Below are 19,753 nucleotides of genomic sequence, written 5' to 3'. Positions count from 1 at the left end.
ATGTCAACATCTGGCAATTGTTTTGTCTATGTCTGTCGTAGTGTTCCGGTGGGTGCTAACACCTGGCGATTGGTTATCAGTGATCTAGTCAGGAATCGACATCAGGTGTTGTCACTTTGGTCATGAAATTCATAATCCTTACTTTATCATGAAACTTCCACTATTTTAAATATTCAATGAGGTCAGCTGATATCAAATCATAATATTTATAATGACTAGCGTGACTCGCGCTCCACCACACGTCGTTTCAGAGGGATAGGCATCTTTGACCATTTTGGTGTCTTTTGGGTCTTTGTGGTGTTTTGGGTCTTCAGGGCCATTTGGGTCTTCAGGGTCTTTTGGATCCTCTGGGCCTTTAAGGGTATTTTGGGTGTTTTGGGTCTTCGGTGTCTTCAGAGGCATTTGGGTCTTAAGGGTCTTTTGTTTCCTCTGGGTCTTTAAGAGTCGTTGGGGTATTTTGGTTCTTCGGGGTATTTAAGGGTCTTTTGGGTCTAAAGGGTAGTTAAAGGTCTTCAGGGTGTTTTGGGTATTCGGAGTCTTTTGGGTATTTGGGGATTTTTGGGTCTTCGGGGACTTTTGGGTCTTGGGGGCCTTTTTGGGTCTTCGGGGTGTTTTGGGTCTTCGGGGTGTTTTGGGTCTTCAGGGTATTTTGGGTCTTTGGGGTCTTCGGTGTCTTCAGGGGCTTTTGGGTCTTCGGGTATTTTAGGGTCTTTGTGGTCTTCGGGGTATTTTGGGTCTTCGGGGTGTTTTGGGTCTTCAGGGTGTTTTGGGTCTCCGGGGTCTTCTGGATCTTCGGCATCCTCTGGGCCTTTAGGGTATTTTGGGTCTTTCGGTGTTTTCAGGGGCTTGCTTTTGGGTTTTCAGGGTCTTTTGGTTCCTCTGGGTCTTTAAGGGTCTTTGAGTCTTTTGGGTCTTCAGCGTATTTTGGGTCTTCGGCACCAATTGGGTCTTCAGGATCTTTTGTATCCTCTGGGCCTTCAAGGGTATTTTGGGTCTTTGTGGTCTTCAGTGTGTTTTGGGTCTTCTGGGTCTTTAAGGGTATTTTGGGTCTTCAGGGGTCTTGGTGGTATTAAGGGTCTTGGGGGTAATTAAAGGGTCGTCAAAGGTCTAAGGAGTCTTCGTAGTCTAAACGTAATTAAGAGGGTGTTAATAATTTATTTGAAGAAGAAGAAGACGTTTTGGTCGCATACATAACCATATACGTTTGCTCTATTATAATAAAGATGCATAACCATTTTTCAAGGAAATCTATAGTTTATTTAGGATAATGTGATTTACAACTTTATATATTTTTGACTTGAGTGATGGTAGGACTGCAGTGACTTTGAGACACCAAATTTTTCCAAAAAACTGCCAACTAAATCTTTTTCAAAATTTGTTCCCCAATTTCATTATTATTATTATCTATATAATAATAGCGTAAGGACTCGACTTTGTTATCCCTTTTACGCCGCACCCAGTGACCCGATGCCCACGGCACGAATGGATTTACGATCTACGAACCGTGCTCTTTGTTTATCACGTACAGACATACTCGAAAAATCTGAATTAGCCGACGTTGGGGCCCAAAAGCATCCGATTAACTGCCGATACGACGCCATTTTACGACGCCATCGTATTGGCGTCTGCTGGGCGAAGGCGAAGCAAGCCGTCCGCTGATTGGACAGGCGAAGGCGACAGCAAGCCGTCCACTGAGTGGACAATCCTGAGCATGCATTTGTGCCGGTGTCGGCGATCGTTGTTCATATATGCACTCTTCATTCTCATCTTTCTTCCTAACTCTTACTCGGACAAGCAAATCCCCTATGCCATCCATAATGGTACACTCTATCCATACACCACACCCTCCCTTCCGTGGATGTTCCACGGGTTTCGGCTAGTTGGCATTAATAAGCTATAATTTGGCTTAGGAGTAGATTTTTGCCTCCTCTATATGACTCTATCCATAGTCAATTTCTTGATATTTAGACCAGAAAGACCTGTTTACAGGGGTCCAATTAAACATATATTGGTTGTGCCCTGTCAATGGCAGCTATTTTGAATATCTAAAGAGGTCATGTGATCCCCAACATTTTTGCTGCTGCTATTTTCATATTCTTTATTCCTTGCCCTTTCTAAAATATATAGTTTGGATCCGTTTATTTGCTTTGTTTGGTCATTATTAGCCTATTTCTTAAGTTCGTATTGACAGTAAAGGTTAAAAGGTGAACCAAGTACTCCCAGCCTTCAAAATGATATTTCATCAGGGCTCTGTAGCTAAAATGAAAAGGTATTGCCTGAAGCACATCTCCACCAAATTTGGTGCTTTTATCACAATTTGAACGATTCTAGGCATATGGTCAGCTTGTGTACTACACTACAAAAGATCGTGGCATCTAAAACATTCACCAAAATGTAAATAAACCAACCAGCAATAAGTGCTAATCCACTGGATGTTGTGTAGATGCAGCGCTGCTTGATGGCATCGCATCAAGACTTAAGTTATTCATACTCAACACAGTCAGCCATAAAACCGAAGCAAGACAACTATTTAGCAATAAGGCTATGAAACATTCTACCACCACGTAAAGTTTTCAAGAGCCAAATACTTCCCCCACTGATACGAATTAGTCACAGAATAACGTGTTGGCAAAACACTGTTACAAAACATTTGGGACAAAGTACAAAATGCAAGTACAGAAGGAAGCCACATTATAAATGAGAGACAACAGTCCATCTGGTCAATAATCTCACCTGATAAATTGAGGCCACCAAGCTCCCTGCTCAGCCCATTAGCTTTTGGACTGCTGGTAGGTGGTGCACAAATGCCACTGGGAATGGCATTTATGGAGGGGCTGGCTGGCATTGCCCGGGGTGGCCGTTTGCCAGGAAACTTCACCGTGGTCCCAAGAAGGTCTATCTCTTTGCCATGTACATTTTGCATATAGTCCTGGAAGAAAACATGCATCAAGTTATGGGAATGCATCTTTCTTAGCTGGAATGCAAAGCCGAGTAGGCTGCAAGCTGTGCTACATCATGGCACTGCCATACAGGTCACACCAAGAGACAAACAGCCTGCAACAGCCCACGCAAGCAATATGTGTTTTTGTGTACATACAGTATGTCAAGTCATCTCTGCCAAACTTGCATTCAGTAAAATTAATGAGTTATGTAAATAACAACAATGGCCTACGACTAACAACTATGAACTGCACACCAATCATGCCATCAAACCAATATACTGTCGTGTGAAGTGTCAAGTGCATCATTGTGAGTTACCTTGGTTACTAAAATGTTAACAAAGCTAACAAAAACAATATACAGGAGAAAAATACGATAGCACCGCAAACATCCCTTGCATGGATGGTATTGTGAGACAGTAAGCACATCGCCACCGAATCACTCGCCACGTGGGCAAAATGGGAAATCCAGTGAGATTTCTCACTGGATGGGTTGGGGGGACGAGGGCCTTCTTGTGGAACCTAGGGTGGCCACCAACAAGCTATCAACACTCCACCATCCAGATGCTTCCTCAGGACCCAATTCATCACGCACTCAGCACCTCGTCGAAATGCTGGACGCACGGCACTGTGCTGAAATGGAGCAATTAGACACCGTGAAATTAAGTGCCCTCCTCATTCCTCCTTTTAGAACTTTGGGTGTCCGAAAGAAAAGGTTAAAAAGTGCTTGGAAATTTTCGGTTAATAAAAAGGCAGTTGAACACAACATAGTATCCAAAACAGAAGAATTGGGAGGATCTGGACTCAAAAGCATATTGGAACGAGATGCCATTCCCAGCAGATTAGACTATTCTAATTGCCTTGTCCATGGCCCATCATGGCATGAGGGAACAGCAGAAGCCGGGACGACACGCTTTCAGCAGTAGGCGACTTACATTCAATTAGCCTCGGCAAATACGTGCCAATTAAGGCACGGCGAAAGCTAATTGAGAATGGGTCGGTGCACTGACGTTCGTGGTTCGGATGGTCAAGACCAGCTTTTGCAATTTCCGTGGCACAAGTCCAACAAAAAGCAGCAATCTGCCATATATTTTGGCAGAAAGGAGATACAGCAAATGGGTCAGCAATGGAGGATATACGAAGGAGATGAATAGCTTACGTGCAGGCTGGGGTGATAAGTCAACGTTCCATTGTCACAAAGGGTAACATATTTTTTCTTCCATTCTTTGTTCAGAGACTTGCCACTTCGTTTTAACAAGATACCCTGGAGAAGGTTGTTGAGGGAGAGAAAAAAAAAGGTTACAGATGATGACCCCTCAAAAGGAGAGGGAAAAAGTCGAATGGAAGGCAGCGTCCCGTTTCTACTTAATGATGCGAGAAATCAAACAGTGCAGATTGCATGAATGGATGTGTGGCCAGCTACAGAGGCAGACCTTTAAATGCTCTTCAAAATGAACACAGTGCAAATAGAGGTGAGGAGGTCAAAGCTGCTTAGATGAGACTGGAACCAAAAAGTTTTTGGATATTATTTTGCAGTGTTGGCAAGCCTTTCATAAATAAAGAATTGTATGAACATTAAAGCACATAGTTACAAATCTAAGTAAATCGTGATGTTTGTTGAGTGTGCATCATTGTAGAGAGGTGTAGAATCACCATTTAGAGCACTTTCGAAGGGCATTAGAACCCACCTGTGCAAACATTTAGCAGCAAATAAGCACCGATTGCACTTGCAATAGTAATTTTATTGAGAAAACAAACAAACAAAATTGATACAAGTTCGTAACGATGTTTGAAAGCGAATGAAACACCAAAATATTGCAACCCTGACAAATAATTAATTATTCCACTTGGTTTTAAAGGCAAGATCCTCTTACTTGACATATTTCATCAGAAGAACAGCTATGACATACCTATTTAATAACGCAATACCAACTTGGAGGAATAAAATAGAATCAGTTATTTCTGATACATCTTGGCTACCAAGAGGTACCCCCCAAAGATTACATTTGTGGATGCCAATGTAATCTATGGAAAAACTGAAAATCAAGGTGCACAGAAAACGCCAACGGTCATCCCACAAAATGTGTCATCCAACATTCATAATATCTATCATTGACAAACCTTAGATGCGATAAGCACAATCGCAAGACATTGGTAATTATGCATACGAATTTTGGTGATATTGTGTGAAACGATGAGATGGGGGAAAGTGGATGAAAAGGCATAGTGGTATTATTAATACAGATAAAACCATGAAGATTAAAACTGGTTCTCATGCTTTTTAAAACTGTGGAATGACCCTTGTGAGAAAACATGCCAAAATAACTAGGAGCACTGCAGAGCAATATGGGAAGCAGGATGAGAGGTTCATTATTTAGTAGATCTATGTATGTAAATTTTTCCAAGGCTGCATTCATCTCTGTTGTCATCATTTACTGAGAGATTGGTGTGAAGTTATATCTGAATGCAGACCCAAACCAAATGGCTTGGTGTGTGCGGTATGGCTTAAATCCTTCACACTACATGCCTGCACTGAAGTTTATGCATCATGAAGCTTAATGCTTAAATACATTAATCAAAAAGCTTTCCTTGAAATGTGCCAAAAAGCTGCCCATTCATGTGGGCTACCACATGAACCCTGGAGAGCTGTACCCTCATCACTCCAACCTACAAGATCCTTGACTGTCCCTAAAGCTCGAAGGACAGCAGAAACTACAGACTTAAAAAGATTCATTATTGCTCCACCTCCTGGGAGTACTATGACATCAGTCATAAATGGCGCACACACAGAGACAGAATCTATTTGCTTCCTTTTCTTCAACCCCACTGTTCGCAGTTGGTAACCCCAGCCAAACCTCCAGCACAGCTGCCAAACGATCAAACCCCGATGATGCTACCCTACCCCTTGCCCCCTTCCGTGATCCCCTTTTTACATCATTTACCACCATTACGGTGATAAAACGTGCGCAATTAGGCCGTTGGGGCGCGTGCGCATCACATTACGGCATGATTAATTCCAACCATCAAACCCACCACGGAGACACGAGGATGGAGGTGCCGCGGGGTGAGGGGGAGGTAAGAGGGTGGATGTGGAGGAGCGGGGAAAGGAAGAAGAAAAAAAATGCATGCAGTGGCGTGTCTCTGAAGCTTCAAACTGCAATTGCACCAAATATCCCTCATCCGTGCCCTTTTCTTGGCTATTGTGTTCCCCGTGTGTCAAATGTTTCTCCACAGTGGAAACTTGGACTCTTTAACAAAGATGCTCATGATCTGAGAGGTGAGCCAACTATTGGACTGCACAAAATATAATTTCCTTTACTATTTGGTCAAACACTTCTTTATTTGTCAAATCGCGTAGTAAAGAGGCACAACGACAAATCGGTGGTAGGTCACACTGGTAATTAAAATGGGAACCAAACAAATACTTGGACAGACTAAATCAGAAAAATAATGACAACATCAAACAAGCAGAGCGTACATTTTAGAACAAATCGAGTTGGGTAACGTCAGAGAGTCCACATAATTCCTCCAGCAAGAATCATGCTGATCCTATGGATCGTACCTGCACATTCCAATTTATTTGGCAACGATGAGGCTGAGAAAAACAATTAATTTAGATAGATCCGTTTATGCATAGCACATAATCATTTCCAATCGTACGGGCCTACCTGCTTTACGGGAATCTCCCGGCCGCTGCCGATGCTATCAGATTTCCCCTCAAGACTCTTCTTGTCCGAATCACTGCCCTTTCGAGACTGCAAGGTGCGGAGTAAAGGGAGTGACAAATCAATTGCACATCGTCATCATTTCGATGTCATCGAGAGCAAAGAAGACTTTCACCGTAAGATATAAAAGTTGGATTCTGCAAGAGGCTCTTACATAAACTGTGCTAGGCTGAATGCCCTCAAGTCATAAGCCAATTGTGATGTTTGCTTTTACATGTAACACCATTAGTTTTTGTTTTTTTATATATATTTTTTACACCTGAATAGTCAACCAAAGAATATGTGCAATGAATCAAGAAAGTCATCATACATGCTAACAACAAACATGCATCATACATGCTAAGAAAAAACAAAACGGTAAAAGTGTGCTTTGACGCCAAAACGTGTGGAAAATTTGCTTTGCTGTTTCAACCATCAATCAAACCGTTTCTATGAAGGAGTAAAATTACAGAGGCCATCAAAATATGTATACTGTATACTGTATACTGTACACACACACACACACACACACAGCGATAAATGGAAAAACCTATATCACGATAATAGACCTCATTATCACCATAATATCACGATAATATAAATAATGTAATTAGTACCTTGAGAACCATGTAGCAAACAATAACAATCCACATAAAACAAACTGAATAGCCATTGAGTTACGTGTTCATACTCTTTTTATTTCATAATTCTGTTGAAATTTGTTTAAAGTCAAACCTCATTTTGCCTGGACTAAATCGCTTTGCTCCTTTGCCGTGTGACTGGATGAGCAGTTTGTAAAGCAGTTGATACGGAATGTCTGCCCTGGCAAGCCATAGCAAGCTGCTAGCTAACAGAACACACCGAACAAGCAGCTAGCTAACAGAACACACCGAACAAGCTGCCAGCTAACAGAACACCCCGAACAAGCTGCTATCTAACAGAACACACCGAACAGGCTGCTAGCTAACAGAACACACCGGACAAGCTGCTAGCTAACAGAACACACCGAACAAGCTGCTAGCTAACAGAACACACCGAACAAGCTGCTATCTAACAGAACACACCGAACAGGCTGCTAGCTAACAGAACACACCGGACAAGCTGCTAGCTAACAGAACACACCGAACAAGCTGCTAGCTAACAGAACACACCGAACAGGCTGCTAGCTAACAGAACACACCGGACAAGCTGCTAGCTAACAGAACACACCGAACAGGCTGCTATCTAACAGAACACACCGAACAAGCTGCTAGCTAACAAAACACACCGAACAAGCTGCTAGCTAACAGAACACACCGGACAAGCTGCTATCTAACAGAACACACCGAACAGGCTGCTAGCTAACAGAACACACCGAACAGGCTGCTATCTAACAGAACACACCGAACAGGCTGCTAGCTAACAGAACACACCAAACAAGCTGCTAGCTAACAGAACACACCGAACAGGCTGCTAGCTAACAGAACACCCCGAACAGGCTGCTAGCTAACAGAACACACCGGACAAGCTGCTAGCTAACAGAACACACCGAACAGACTGCTAGCTAACAGAACACACCGAACAAGCTGCTAGCTAACAGAACACACCGAACAAGCAGCTAGCTAACAGAACACACCGAACAGGCTGCTAGCTAACAGAACACACCGAACAGGCTGCTAGCTAACAGAACACACCGGACAAGCTGCTAGCTAACAGAACACACCGAACAGGCTGCTAGCTAACAGAACACACCGAACAAGCTGCTAGCTAACAGAACACACCGAACAAGCAGCTAGCTAACAGAACACACCGAACAGGCTGCTAGCTAACAGAACACACCGGACAAGCTGCTAGCTAACAGAACACACCGAACAGGCTGCTAGCTAACAGAACACACCGAACAGGCTGCTAGCTAACAGAACACACCGAACAAGCTGCTAGCTAACAGAACACACCGAACAAGCTGCTAGCTAACAGAACACAACGAACAGGCTGCTAGCTAACAGAACACACCGAACAAGCTGCTAGCTAACAGAACACACCGAACAAGCTGCTAGCTAACAGAACACACCGAACAAGCTGCTAGCTAACAGAACACACCGAACAAGCTGCTAGCTAACAGAACACACCGAACAAGCTGCTAGCTAACAGAACACACCGAACAGGCTGCTAGCTAACAGAACACACCGAACAAGCTGCTAGCTAACAGAACACACCGAACAAGCTGCTAGCTAACAGAACACACCGAACAAGCTGCTAGCTAACAGAACACACCGAACAGGCTGCTAGCTAACAGAACACACCGAACAAGCTGCTAGCTAACAGAACACACCGAACAAGCTGCTAGCTAACAGAACACACCGAACAAGCTGCTAGCTAACAGAACACACCGAACAGGCTGCTAGCTAACAGAACACACCGAACAGGCTGCTAGCTAACAGAACACACCGAACAAGCTGCTAGCTAACAGAACACACCGAACAGGCTGCTAGCTAACAGAACACACCGAACAAGCTGCTAGCTAACAGAACACACCGAACAGGCTGCTAGCTAACAGAACACACCGAACAAGCTGCTAGCTAACAGAACACACCGAACAAGCTGCTAGCTAACAGAACACACCGAACAAGCTGCTAGCTAACAGAACACACCGAACAGGCTGCTAGCTAACAGAACACACCGAACAGGCTGCTAGCTAACAGAACACACCGAACAGGCTGCATGCTAATTGGGACATTTGGGAAGAAAGTCACATAGGCTATCTTCACTCTTCAGGCATTTAAAATTACGCCTTCGATGTTGAACTTCGTCAATAATAAATGCCAAGCAATCCCATGATGTGCCAAAAATGTAATAAGCAAATAAATAAAAATAACAAAATAAAAAAGGCACGACACCATCTTTCCCGCTCCGTTCCGTCCAACAAGAACGCTGAGAGGAGAGAAGAATGACATTACCTGCTTGTCCTTGTCCTCAGTGCCAAAACTCCGCACACCGAGTATGCTCACCTTCTCGATCTTTGACATGATGTTGCCTTGAGTGCTCAACTTCGCGCAGACAAAGCAAACTCAAACACATCGGGGATTTCAACACCAGCAGCAGTTTTAGTGCAGCGGCATAGCAAAAATTTAAGAAGAATTGTGCATTTTGTGATGGAAGCACCAAATTTGGCACAATGATAGAATGTTATATTTAGAACATTTTCAGATATGGAACCACTTTGAAATTCACCCAAGGTCGCCGCCATATTGGATTTCAAAATGGCGGCTTAAAAATCTGTAACCCTTAGGGGGGGTGGCGGAAACAAATCCTACAGGCACAATTATTGCCCCATTCACCCTATATCTTTTCTAACATCAGTAGACACATTACAGCGGCGATTCTGAGCTCAAGGGAACATCTAGGGGTCTGGGGAGTGAAAAATTTGAAAATTTCGGCCAAAAATACCCCTAAAAGAGGTCATTTGGTGTCAAATTTCAGGGGGGGTCGTGTATTGTCCTGTAGATAAAACATGCTGGTCCGTTGATTAACCCCTAATTAAACGACTTTTTTGTTTGTTTGCTCCATCCAGGTTTCAATCATGTCGAAGCAGTTCAAGTTAGTTCATGTTACCAAGCATGTAACTTCAACGCCAAAGACGCCACTGGACTGGGAACTCTGTGTTCTGTGTCAAGTTGATATAGGAGAGTCCCTACAGTGTCCTGCTGTCACGAAAAGAACTGATGCAGGTGCTGGATACAAGACACTTGAAGACAATCTATCAGCATTCAATAAACTAGGCAAGCTGCCACAAGACGTGGACTTGCAACGACTGGATGAAGGCCAAGGGATAGCTGCCACTCTAGCTGCCCACCAAGCCAAGTGGCACAAGTCATGCAGGGTGAAATATAACACTACCAAGCTACAGCGGGTACAGAAGAGAAGTCATCCAGAGGGAAGCCCTATCCCCAGTACAATCACAGATAAGTACAAGCTTACTAGGTCTCAGGCAGCTTGTGTTGATAGCATATGCGACAATTTGTGCTTCTTCTGCCAGCAAGAGCTTGGTTTGGAGTTTCATCAAGCAGCGACATTGGAACTAGATAAACACGTTCGCAAGGCTGCAGAGTTTCTTCAGGATACCACTTTGTTAGCCCAACTGAGTGCTGGGGACATGGTCGCAAGAGAGGCCAAGTACCATAAGAAATGTTTGACATCCCTATACAACCGCGTGAGGGCAGCAAAAAAGCTTGCTGAGCAAAGCCAGAGCACGGTAGATGTCATTTCAGCAATAGTCCTTGCTGAACTGGTAACGTACATAGAGGAAACTGCTAAAGAAGAAGACACTGCTCCTGTATTCAAGATGGCAGACCTCACCAAGCTCTACACAATGAGAATGGAACAGTTCGGAGTTGTGCTGGAAACACGAGTCCATACAACCAGACTCAAGGAGCGTATCCTGGCACACTTCCCTGATCTGCAGGAGCACAGGCAGGGAAGAGATGTCCTGCTGGTGTTTCAGGAAGACATTGGCAGTGCATTAGCCAAGGCATGTCAACATGATATTGACAGTGATGTTGTGCACCTGGCACGAGCTGCAGGGATTATAAGGAAGGATATGTTCCAGTCATCTCAGCCTTTCAATGGGTCCTTCTCAAACAAATGTCAAGAAGAGTCTGTGCCACAACTGCTGCTGACAATGGTCTCCATGATTTTAGAGGGCGCAGGCATCAAAGATCAGGCATGTCAGTCATCGGCATCGGCGTCTGTGACAATAGCTCAACTTCTCAAATACAACAGTGTGAAGCATGAGAGGAGAGGTGCAGGCACAGACGTACGACACAGCATTAGTCAAGAGACTCCTTTGCCAATATATCTTGGCTTGATGCTTCAAGCCCATACGAGAAAGAGGGAACTGGTTGACACATTATCTGGACTAGGGATCAGCATTGCCTATGATAGAGTGCTATGGATCTCTGCAGAGCTGGGGAACGGGGTCTGTCAGCGCTTTCGGGCGGAGAAGGTGGTCTGTCCCCCAAAGCTCCGCGGTGGAGTGTTCACCACATCAGCTGTGGATAATATAGACCACAATCCCAGTTCCACGACAGCACACGACTCCTTCCACGGAACTGGTATTTCATTGATACAACATCCAGACTATGACAATCAAGGCACAGACCGAGGTATTGTCATCATCGGGGGTGTCTCAAATGTCAAGACTGTGGAGGACCTTCCACGGTATTACACAGATGTACAATCAGTTAGTTCACTTGCCAAAAGCCACCCTGTACCAGCTGGAACCCAGGCGTCGCTGCAGAGGAATCCTGCACAAGCTGAACTGGATAAAGAGAAGAGGTGGCTCCAGACTGTGAAGGATGCATGTGACAGTGGTGACACACAGAATCCAGGAAACATTTCTTGGGCTGCACATCACGCAGAGAACCAATCGGCCAAGGATACTAGTATCACAGTCACACCCACTGCCTTGATTCCCCTCTTCCATGACCAAGCCCACTCAGTGCCAATGATCCGCCATGCCATGGATGTCGTGAAAGCAGCGATCAATGAGCTAAACCCTGGACAGATACCCGTCGTCACACTGGACCAACCACTTTATGCGATCGCCAAGCAGGTGCAATGGAACTGGCCAGACACACATGGTGAAGATCTCTTTGTGGTCATGCTGGGTGGTCTACACACAGAGATGGCAGCTTTGAAGACAGCAGGAGACTGGCTGCAAGACAGCGGTTGGACACAGGCATTGGTTCAGGCAGAGATAGCAACAGCTGGCACAGCAGACTCCTTCTTGCGTGCAGCTCACGTCAGCCGTACAAGACGCGCCCACCAAGTAACTGTTGCTGCCCTACACATACTGCAGCATCGTGCATATGACATATACAACGAAAGAGCAACTGCAAGAGATGAGGAACCATTGGAGTTCGAGGCATGGTGTGACCAGAGAGCAGCGGCATGTCCACAGTTTCAGTACGCAGCTGTACTTAACCTGGAGCTCTGTATACTCCTCTACATACGTTCACTGAGAGAGTCCAACTTCACGCTGTACATGGACACCCTACCAGAGCTAGCTGCATGGTTCGCTGCATTGGACCATATCCACTATGCTCGCTGGTTACCAGTCCACATCAGGGACATGGTTGGCATTGCAGAGAAACACCCAGATGTTGCTGCCAAGTTCCATGCGGGGCACTTCACATCCAAGAAGACTAGGCATGCTTTCTCCGCCATCTCCCTAGACCAGGCTCATGAACAAAATAATGCCACGGTCAAAGGCGATGGCGGGGCAGTGGGCCTAACTGAAAATCCAAGCGCCCTTCGACGGTGGATGGTGGCTGGCCCCGAAGTTGCTCGGGTCATCACAGAATTTGAGACCTCACAGCAACTGCGCCAAAGGGGAGAGCACACCCACCACCATGAGCAAACCGACAGCGTGCAGAAGAAGTTCGTCCAAGATGTCCGTGCACTGACAACAGTCATCGAAGAGATGGGCAGCCCCTTTGAAGAAGAAAGCACAGATTTGCTGGTCCTGGGCACACTGGAGATCTTGGGCCCAGCTGTTGTAGATACTGTGCGTACAGCTGTACAGATTGGGAGAGATCAGTTCCATTCATTTGAGAAGGAACGTCTGGCAGACAGATCCAAGCCACTCAATGATGTCATCAAACGCAACAAACTCCCGTTGTTTTCATCCATCAAGGTCAAAGCTGCCCAGAAGAGCAAACAACAAGTAGCCTCTGCAAAGAGTGATTCAGAGCTCTTCTCCAGACTATACATCGCATGCCAAACCAGAGATGGGGGTCTCGAGCAGTTCTTCAAACATGAGAACAGCGCACATCCGCCAGCACTCTCGCAAAATGGACAGCTCCGCTTTGGTTCCAAAGCTGACTTGTTGCAGCCCTTAGAACAGCTTGTCGAAACAAAGTCGGACCCACCACAAGTATCTTCTGTGATCCTCGATGGAGCTGTAATAGTTCAAATGCTGAGCCCAGGCCAGACCAAAACATTTCTTGACTATGCCACAAAAGTATTCGTTCCATACATTATGTCACAGCTTCAACATCGATCTCGTCTCGATCTAGTGTGGGACCGCTATGCAAAGTCAGGCAGCCTGAAGGCAACTGCAAGGACCAACAGAGGCAAGGGAATACGCAGACGTGTCACTGGCTCTGCCCTCCTACCAGGCAACTGGCACAGTTTCCTCCGTGTCGACGAGAACAAGGAGGAACTCTTCAGCTTTCTGTCTAAGCAGGTCACGGAGTCCATCGATGTGCCAGACAAACAGCTGATTGCTACTGACGGTGAACAGGTAATGTGCATGATGTATGTTAGTGTGTGTTAGTGAAAGTGTGTGTATGTGTCTGGGTGGTGAGAGTGGGTGCGTGCCTGCTTGTGTGTTTGAGAGTGTGTGTACAATCTTCTGTGGTTTCAGTACATATTATACAATGTATTATTGATTTATGCTGTTGTAGAGTAAATTCTTACCCACATATGTGTATTCTTTTCATATAATTTAATTTTGATTATATAATCCCGATTTGTATTATCTATTCGGAATAATATTTTGTATTGTATATATAATCTTTAGCTGTCCACGGTACACTCCCTCAAATTGTTAAGAAAGGCCTATTGGCCATAGTGTTCTTGAATTGCTTTTTTCTTTCCTGGCATCTTGGGGGAGTGTACATGAACAGGCTACTGTTATATGTACAATGTCATATTGTATGATTTCATGTGTTTGATGCCAAGTAAATAACAATAATAATAATAATAAGAACGGGCACTCGGTAGAGCGCATACCTTCGCCGCAGCTACTGTTCTGTACTTGGCATGGGAGTGTAGGGAACAGAACAACAAAAATACGATTTTGACCTTTTCGTGACCTTGACCTTGACCTTTGACCCGATTGCTCCCAAAATCTAATCAAATGTGTCCCGTATAATAACCAATCATCCCACCAAATTTCATGCAATTCGGTTGAATACTTTTTGAGTTATGCGAATAACATACACACACACACACACACACACACACACACACACAGACATACAAATAAATACACAGCGATCAAAACATAACCTTCCGCTTTTGCGAAGGTAATAATAATAATAATAATTGCCCTGTATTTATGTACTTGAAATAATGTACTGAAATAAATTAATAAATGTTATGCAGATTCATGTCAGGTTTTATTCGTGACCACCGACACCAAAGGAATTCACATTTAATTTACATCACGGTATTGTTCATGCTTACACCAACAGGTCATTGCTGTACCACCATGTGCAGACACAGCCGCTTTGGCCCCGTGCAATCACGAGGAAGCAGACACGCGCATGATGCTCCACGCAGCAGCTGCTATGAAATCTGGACACCGCAGAGTACTCATCCGCACCGTGGACACAGATGTGGTGGTTCTCGCTGTGTGGATGGCCCAGGAGCTTAATGAGGTAGTGGACGAACTCTGGTTAGCGCTTGGAACCGGAAAGAACTTCCGCTACATAGCAGCACACGAGCTGTCTGCTACCCTGGGACCAGACAAAGCCAAGGCACTGCCAATCTTCCATGCAATCACAGGGTGTGATACCGTCTCGAGCTTTGCAGGTCATGGCAAGAAAACAGCATGGGCAGTATGGGAAACTTTTCCAGAAGTGACCAATGCATTCCTGGACCTGGCATCTGCACCAAGTGAGATCTCTGAGGATACACTGGCAACCCTGGAGAGATACGTAGTGCTTCTGTACGACCGCACATGCACATGTTCTGAGGTGAATCTGGCAAGAAAGAAACTCTTTGCAAAGAAATCTCGATCCATTGAAGCAATACCTCCAACACAGGCCGCCCTAGTACAACACGTGAAGAGAGCAACTTACCAGGGTGGACATTGTTGGGGACAGTCTCTTGTCCCACACTGCTATCTCCGATCACCATGCGACTGGGGGTGGGTGGACAATGACGGACAGTTCGATCCTCTGTGGACAACACTACCAGAGCTGCCAAATCCTGCTATGAACTCATCTGTTGTGGGTGCGAAAACGGTTGCAGTGGGAGATGCAAGTGCAAGAAAGCGGCTCTGAAATGCACAGCACTGTGTGCCTGTGATGGTGACTGCTCACATTGAGTTGGAACTGTGACACTTGGCATGACTTGATGCAATACGCTCGCTAGTTCTCTTGCTGAACGTGTGTATACAATGTACGTAATATGGGATTATCAGTTGCTTATGTGCATTAAAACATATTTCAATACAACCATTCAATTCATTGACCTCAGAAATGTACATCTAGACACCAGAATCAAGTATCTAGCTGGCATAGAACCAGAGATATCGGTCAGCAGATTTTCGGAAGCCGCCATCTTGGAATCCAATATGGCGTCAGTAAATCAACTTCTAAGTAGAACCATTCAATTCCTTGACCTCAAGTTTGTACATCCAGACACTAAAATCAAGGCTGTAGCTGGTATAGAACCAGAAATATTTGTAATTAAAGATTTTTAAGCCGCCATTTTGAAATCCAATATGGCGGCCACATTGGGGTGAATTCCAAAGTGGTTCCATATCTGAAAATGTTCTCCATATAATATTCTATCATTCTGCCAAATTTGGTGCTTCCATCACAAAATGCACAATTGGTTTGCTATGCCGCTGCACTATTTTGGTGCCTTCATTAGTTGGTTGTTTGGTTTAATGTTTATTGTTTCTTCAACCATTAGAGTATTTAAGGGTCTTCAGGGTCTTTTGGGACTTGAAGGGTCTTTTGGGACTTTAAGGGTCTTTTGAGTCTTCGTGGTCTTTTTGGGTTTTTAAGGGTCTTTTGCATCTTCAGGGTCTTTTGGGTCTTCAGTCTCTTTGTGGTCTTTGGGGAGTTAAGGGTCTTCAGGGTCCTTTAGGTCTTCTTGTTTTATTTTTTAAATTATTTTAGTTCCTCGGGAATGGGTTATTTAGGTCCTCTGGGTATTTGACGTCGTCTGGGAACTATGGGTCTTCTGGGTTTTCGGAGTCTTAGAGGTCTTTAAGGGTCTTGGAGGTCTTCAAACGTCTAAGCGGCCTCAGCAGTCCAAAGGGTCGAAAGGTACATTCCAATAGTGCATAATTAATAGACGTACGCAATTAATGGACAGGATGCAACCGACGTTCAAACAGTATGTAATTAATAGAGATATAGTTACACGGCTAAACAGATGGTCTGCTTCACGGACAGACCAATGGCTTCACGAAGCGTGTTTTTTTGGCTTTATATATTTCGACATATTGATAGATATAGACAGATTGACTGAATAGTTTTTTTAACTTCCTGTATATGTGCAAGCAAACTACTCTGAGCATATACACCACGTGTGCAGAAAAAACGAATACAACTCGAGATTGCATGAATAACAATAGTTTAAAACCACCGTTGTTTTTAATACATCATAGATTCCTTACTAATCACGGTGGAGAAGTAATTAAGCATACATCAAAACAACCCACTGTGAACATCTGTCAAATGAAGTATCAAGGTCTTGTAATCAACAAGAGGAAAAAGACATAAAATGTCATAGCCCCCGTGGTTTTAGTAATTTTGCTGTACGGAGTTAAAGGCCGCCAGTCGGCCATCTTTGGTCTGATTGCAAAACAAAATATTCTGTATATGTATACTCTCATGTGTTGTCTTTGTGCCAAGTTTGAACAAAATTGGTCCATACATGTCCGAGATCACGGTGGAGAATGCGCAATGCCAAGCGTTTCGGACTTAGAACAAAGGGGGCTTATGGTTCTGTTGTCGTTATCGCCGATTTTGTTCATACTTGGCAGAAAGACAGTGTATGAGGGTATACATATGCACGTCATTTTCTTTCACAATGCGATCAACGATGACCAACTGGTGGCCATTTTAGTTCTTTTAAAAAAAAAACCCGATGTCGAACACGTCCTTAACCATTTCTCGGACATGCATTTACAGACGGGTCGCCACTCCGACGCAGGATACCCGAATGGCGCATTCATCCCAGCAAGCTGTCACTCAATTTGCCGACCTCGGAAGGATGACAGGCTGAGTCAACCCCACTGGTGTTAACCTGTAGGAATCCGTTTCATTGACCCTCATTTCGATGGCATAGGGACCAAAATACCTAGCCTGTAGCGGTTGACCTGGAACTGGAAGCAACACTAGCACTCAGTCCTCAGGACTGAAATTTCTTATCTGAGAAGTCTCGTCATGTCTCCATTTCATTTTGTCCTGTGCTGTTTCAAGTTTCCTCACGCTACTTCACAGGCCTTAGCCAATCTGTGCCTAACAGTTGTCACATACTCTAACACAGTTGACTGTGACTCCTCCTGTAGCCACTGTTCCTTCACCAGTTTCAAAGGTCCTCGAACAGGACTGAAAAAGGACTGAATCTCATTGACTCCTGAATAGACTCCCTCGTAGCAAACAGCAATAAGGGTAATCCCTCGTCCCAATCCTTGTCACATTCAAAGCAGTAAGTTCTGATCATATTCATTAATGTCTGGTGAAACCTTTCCAAGGCCCCTTGGCTCTCGGGATGGTAAGTACTTGACCTCACTTGCTTCACTCGCAACAGGTGTACCACTTGCTGAAAAGGCTTTGACATGAAGTTGGAACCCTGATCAGACTGGATGACCTTGGGTAGCCCAACCAGGGTGAAAAATTTAATCAAGGCCTTCGCAATAACTGTTGCAGTAATTTTCCGAAGAGGCACCGATTCTGGGAACCTAGTATAAGCGCACATGATGGTCAGCATATACTAATGTCCAGCCTTAGTTTTAGGTAAAGGACCTACACCGTCAATAATTTAAAATAAGGAATTAAAAAAGGAAGTTATGGCAACAAAAAACGAATCTAAAACGGTACATGAAGAGCTGACGAGGAGGATAGATGATGTAATAGAGACGATGAGGACAAAGGAACGGGAAATTGAAATGCAAATGGAGACGACCAAGGTAACATTAGAGGGGGAGATCTCGGGAGTGCATCGGGAAATGGCAGAAGTTAAAGAAAAAAAATGGAGGAGGTGGAAAGTGAAATAAGTGATATTAAGAAGAGACAAGGGAAAACGGGGAATGAAATGCGGGAAGAATTGATGGAATGTATGCAAGGGTGATGCTCACAGCGTGATGAGATACTTGCTGATCAAATAAAAAGGTTACAGGTTCTTGAAGAGAGCCGGGAGAAGGTAAGTCCTGAGGTGAGTGGCGATGATTTCAGAAATGTGTATGGTGCGATTGGGTGTTCGACGAGCTTGGGAGTAAGAACAGACCTGGGAGTTCGTGAAGGGCTCAGTGTGAGGGGTACGAATGGAACGGAGTGTGTGAAAGGAATGTGCGCACCGGTATGTGCGAGTAAGGAATGGAGTGCGAGGTGCAATCAGACGACTCAGGCATCGACTCTGACCAGGGTAGTGATCAGGGGGACGGATAGGGGATGCGAGCCCCCAATAATTGGTGCATAGTGGGGGCCCGAAGGGTGAGGCCCGGCCTATTCATCGGCCCGCCCGGCGGCTCCCTTGGAACAAGAGGGAGGAAGCTGATGAGCAGGTAGAAAATATGCTCAGTGCGGGTATCATCGAGTCCTCGGGAAGTCCTTGGATGTTACCGGTTGTGTTGGTTAAAAAGAAAGATGGGACCACGCGGTTTTCCGTGGACTATCGCCAACTAACCAATGTGACACTCAAGGACTCGTATCCCCTGCCTAGAATTGACAATACCCTCGATGCCATTGCGGGCTCAAATTGGTTCTCAACCTTGGACCTCCCCCCCACCCCCCTTCCCACGCCTCCTCCCCCCAAGCCCTCTCCCTCCCACACATCTCCCTGCTCTCAAATGTTGTGTTTGTGTGCTTCCTCTTCTCTCCCCATCTTGTCTTCCGCTCCCTCTTTTTATATATTTTGTTTGTCTGGTTGATTTGTTTGTGAAATAAATGTTAGCTCTTTCACGAGCCTCGATTCAGTATGCAAAGAAGAAGAAAAAAAAAAAAAAACCTCAATAGTGGGCATTGGCCGGTGGAAATGGATAAGGCAGGGAAGGAGAAAACGTCATTTCCACAGGTAAGGGACTGTATCATTTCACTCTGATGCTGTTTGGTTTGTGTCACGCCCCCGCCACCTTTGAACGATTGATGGAGCATGTGCTGGGCG

General features: G+C 44.8%; 2 protein-coding genes across 6 annotated transcripts in view; one reads left to right on the top strand and one right to left on the bottom strand.

Moving 5' to 3' along the window:
• Window positions 1-19,753, bottom strand: part of LOC137431519 (arf-GAP with GTPase, ANK repeat and PH domain-containing protein 1) — a 709,868-nt gene that overhangs the window by 122,298 nt on the left and 567,817 nt on the right. For all 5 annotated transcript variants that reach the window (XM_078782192.1, XM_068122904.2, XM_068122907.2 and 2 more), the window contains 3 exons: window positions 6,608-6,694; window positions 4,099-4,203; window positions 2,734-2,929 (listed from right to left, as the gene is read on the bottom strand). In XM_078782192.1, coding sequence (XP_078638318.1) covers window positions 2,734-2,929; window positions 4,099-4,203; window positions 6,608-6,694 — 388 coding nt within the window. The remainder of the gene's footprint in view (window positions 1-2,733; window positions 2,930-4,098; window positions 4,204-6,607; window positions 6,695-19,753) is intronic.
• Window positions 13,662-17,983, top strand: LOC144892868 (uncharacterized). Its single transcript, XM_078781202.1, has 3 exons — window positions 13,662-13,925; window positions 14,881-15,493; window positions 17,940-17,983. Exons 1-3 carry the CDS (start codon window positions 13,662-13,664, stop codon window positions 17,981-17,983), a joined length of 921 nt encoding a protein of 306 aa, XP_078637328.1.

The sequence above is a fragment of the Myxine glutinosa genome, chromosome 7, assembly GCF_964187855.1.
Source record: "Myxine glutinosa chromosome 7, kmMyxGlut1.1, whole genome shotgun sequence".
In the NCBI taxonomy this organism is placed as follows: Eukaryota; Metazoa; Chordata; class Myxini; order Myxiniformes; family Myxinidae; genus Myxine; species Myxine glutinosa.
Note: the sequence above shows the minus strand (reverse complement) of the source record. Positions and strands in the feature narration are given on the sequence as shown.

Coding starts and splice junctions, on each gene's coding strand:
- LOC144892868 (XM_078781202.1), top strand. CDS start 13,662: ATGTCACAGCTTCAACATCGATCTCGTCTCGATCTAGTGTGGGACCGC. Junction 13,926..14,880: donor TTGCTACTGACGGTGAACAG/GTAATGTGCATG, acceptor TTACACCAACAG/GTCATTGCTGTACCACCATG. Junction 15,494..17,939: donor GAAGAGAGCAACTTACCAGG/GTGGACATTGTT, acceptor CTCCTCCTGTAG/CCACTGTTCCTTCACCAGTT.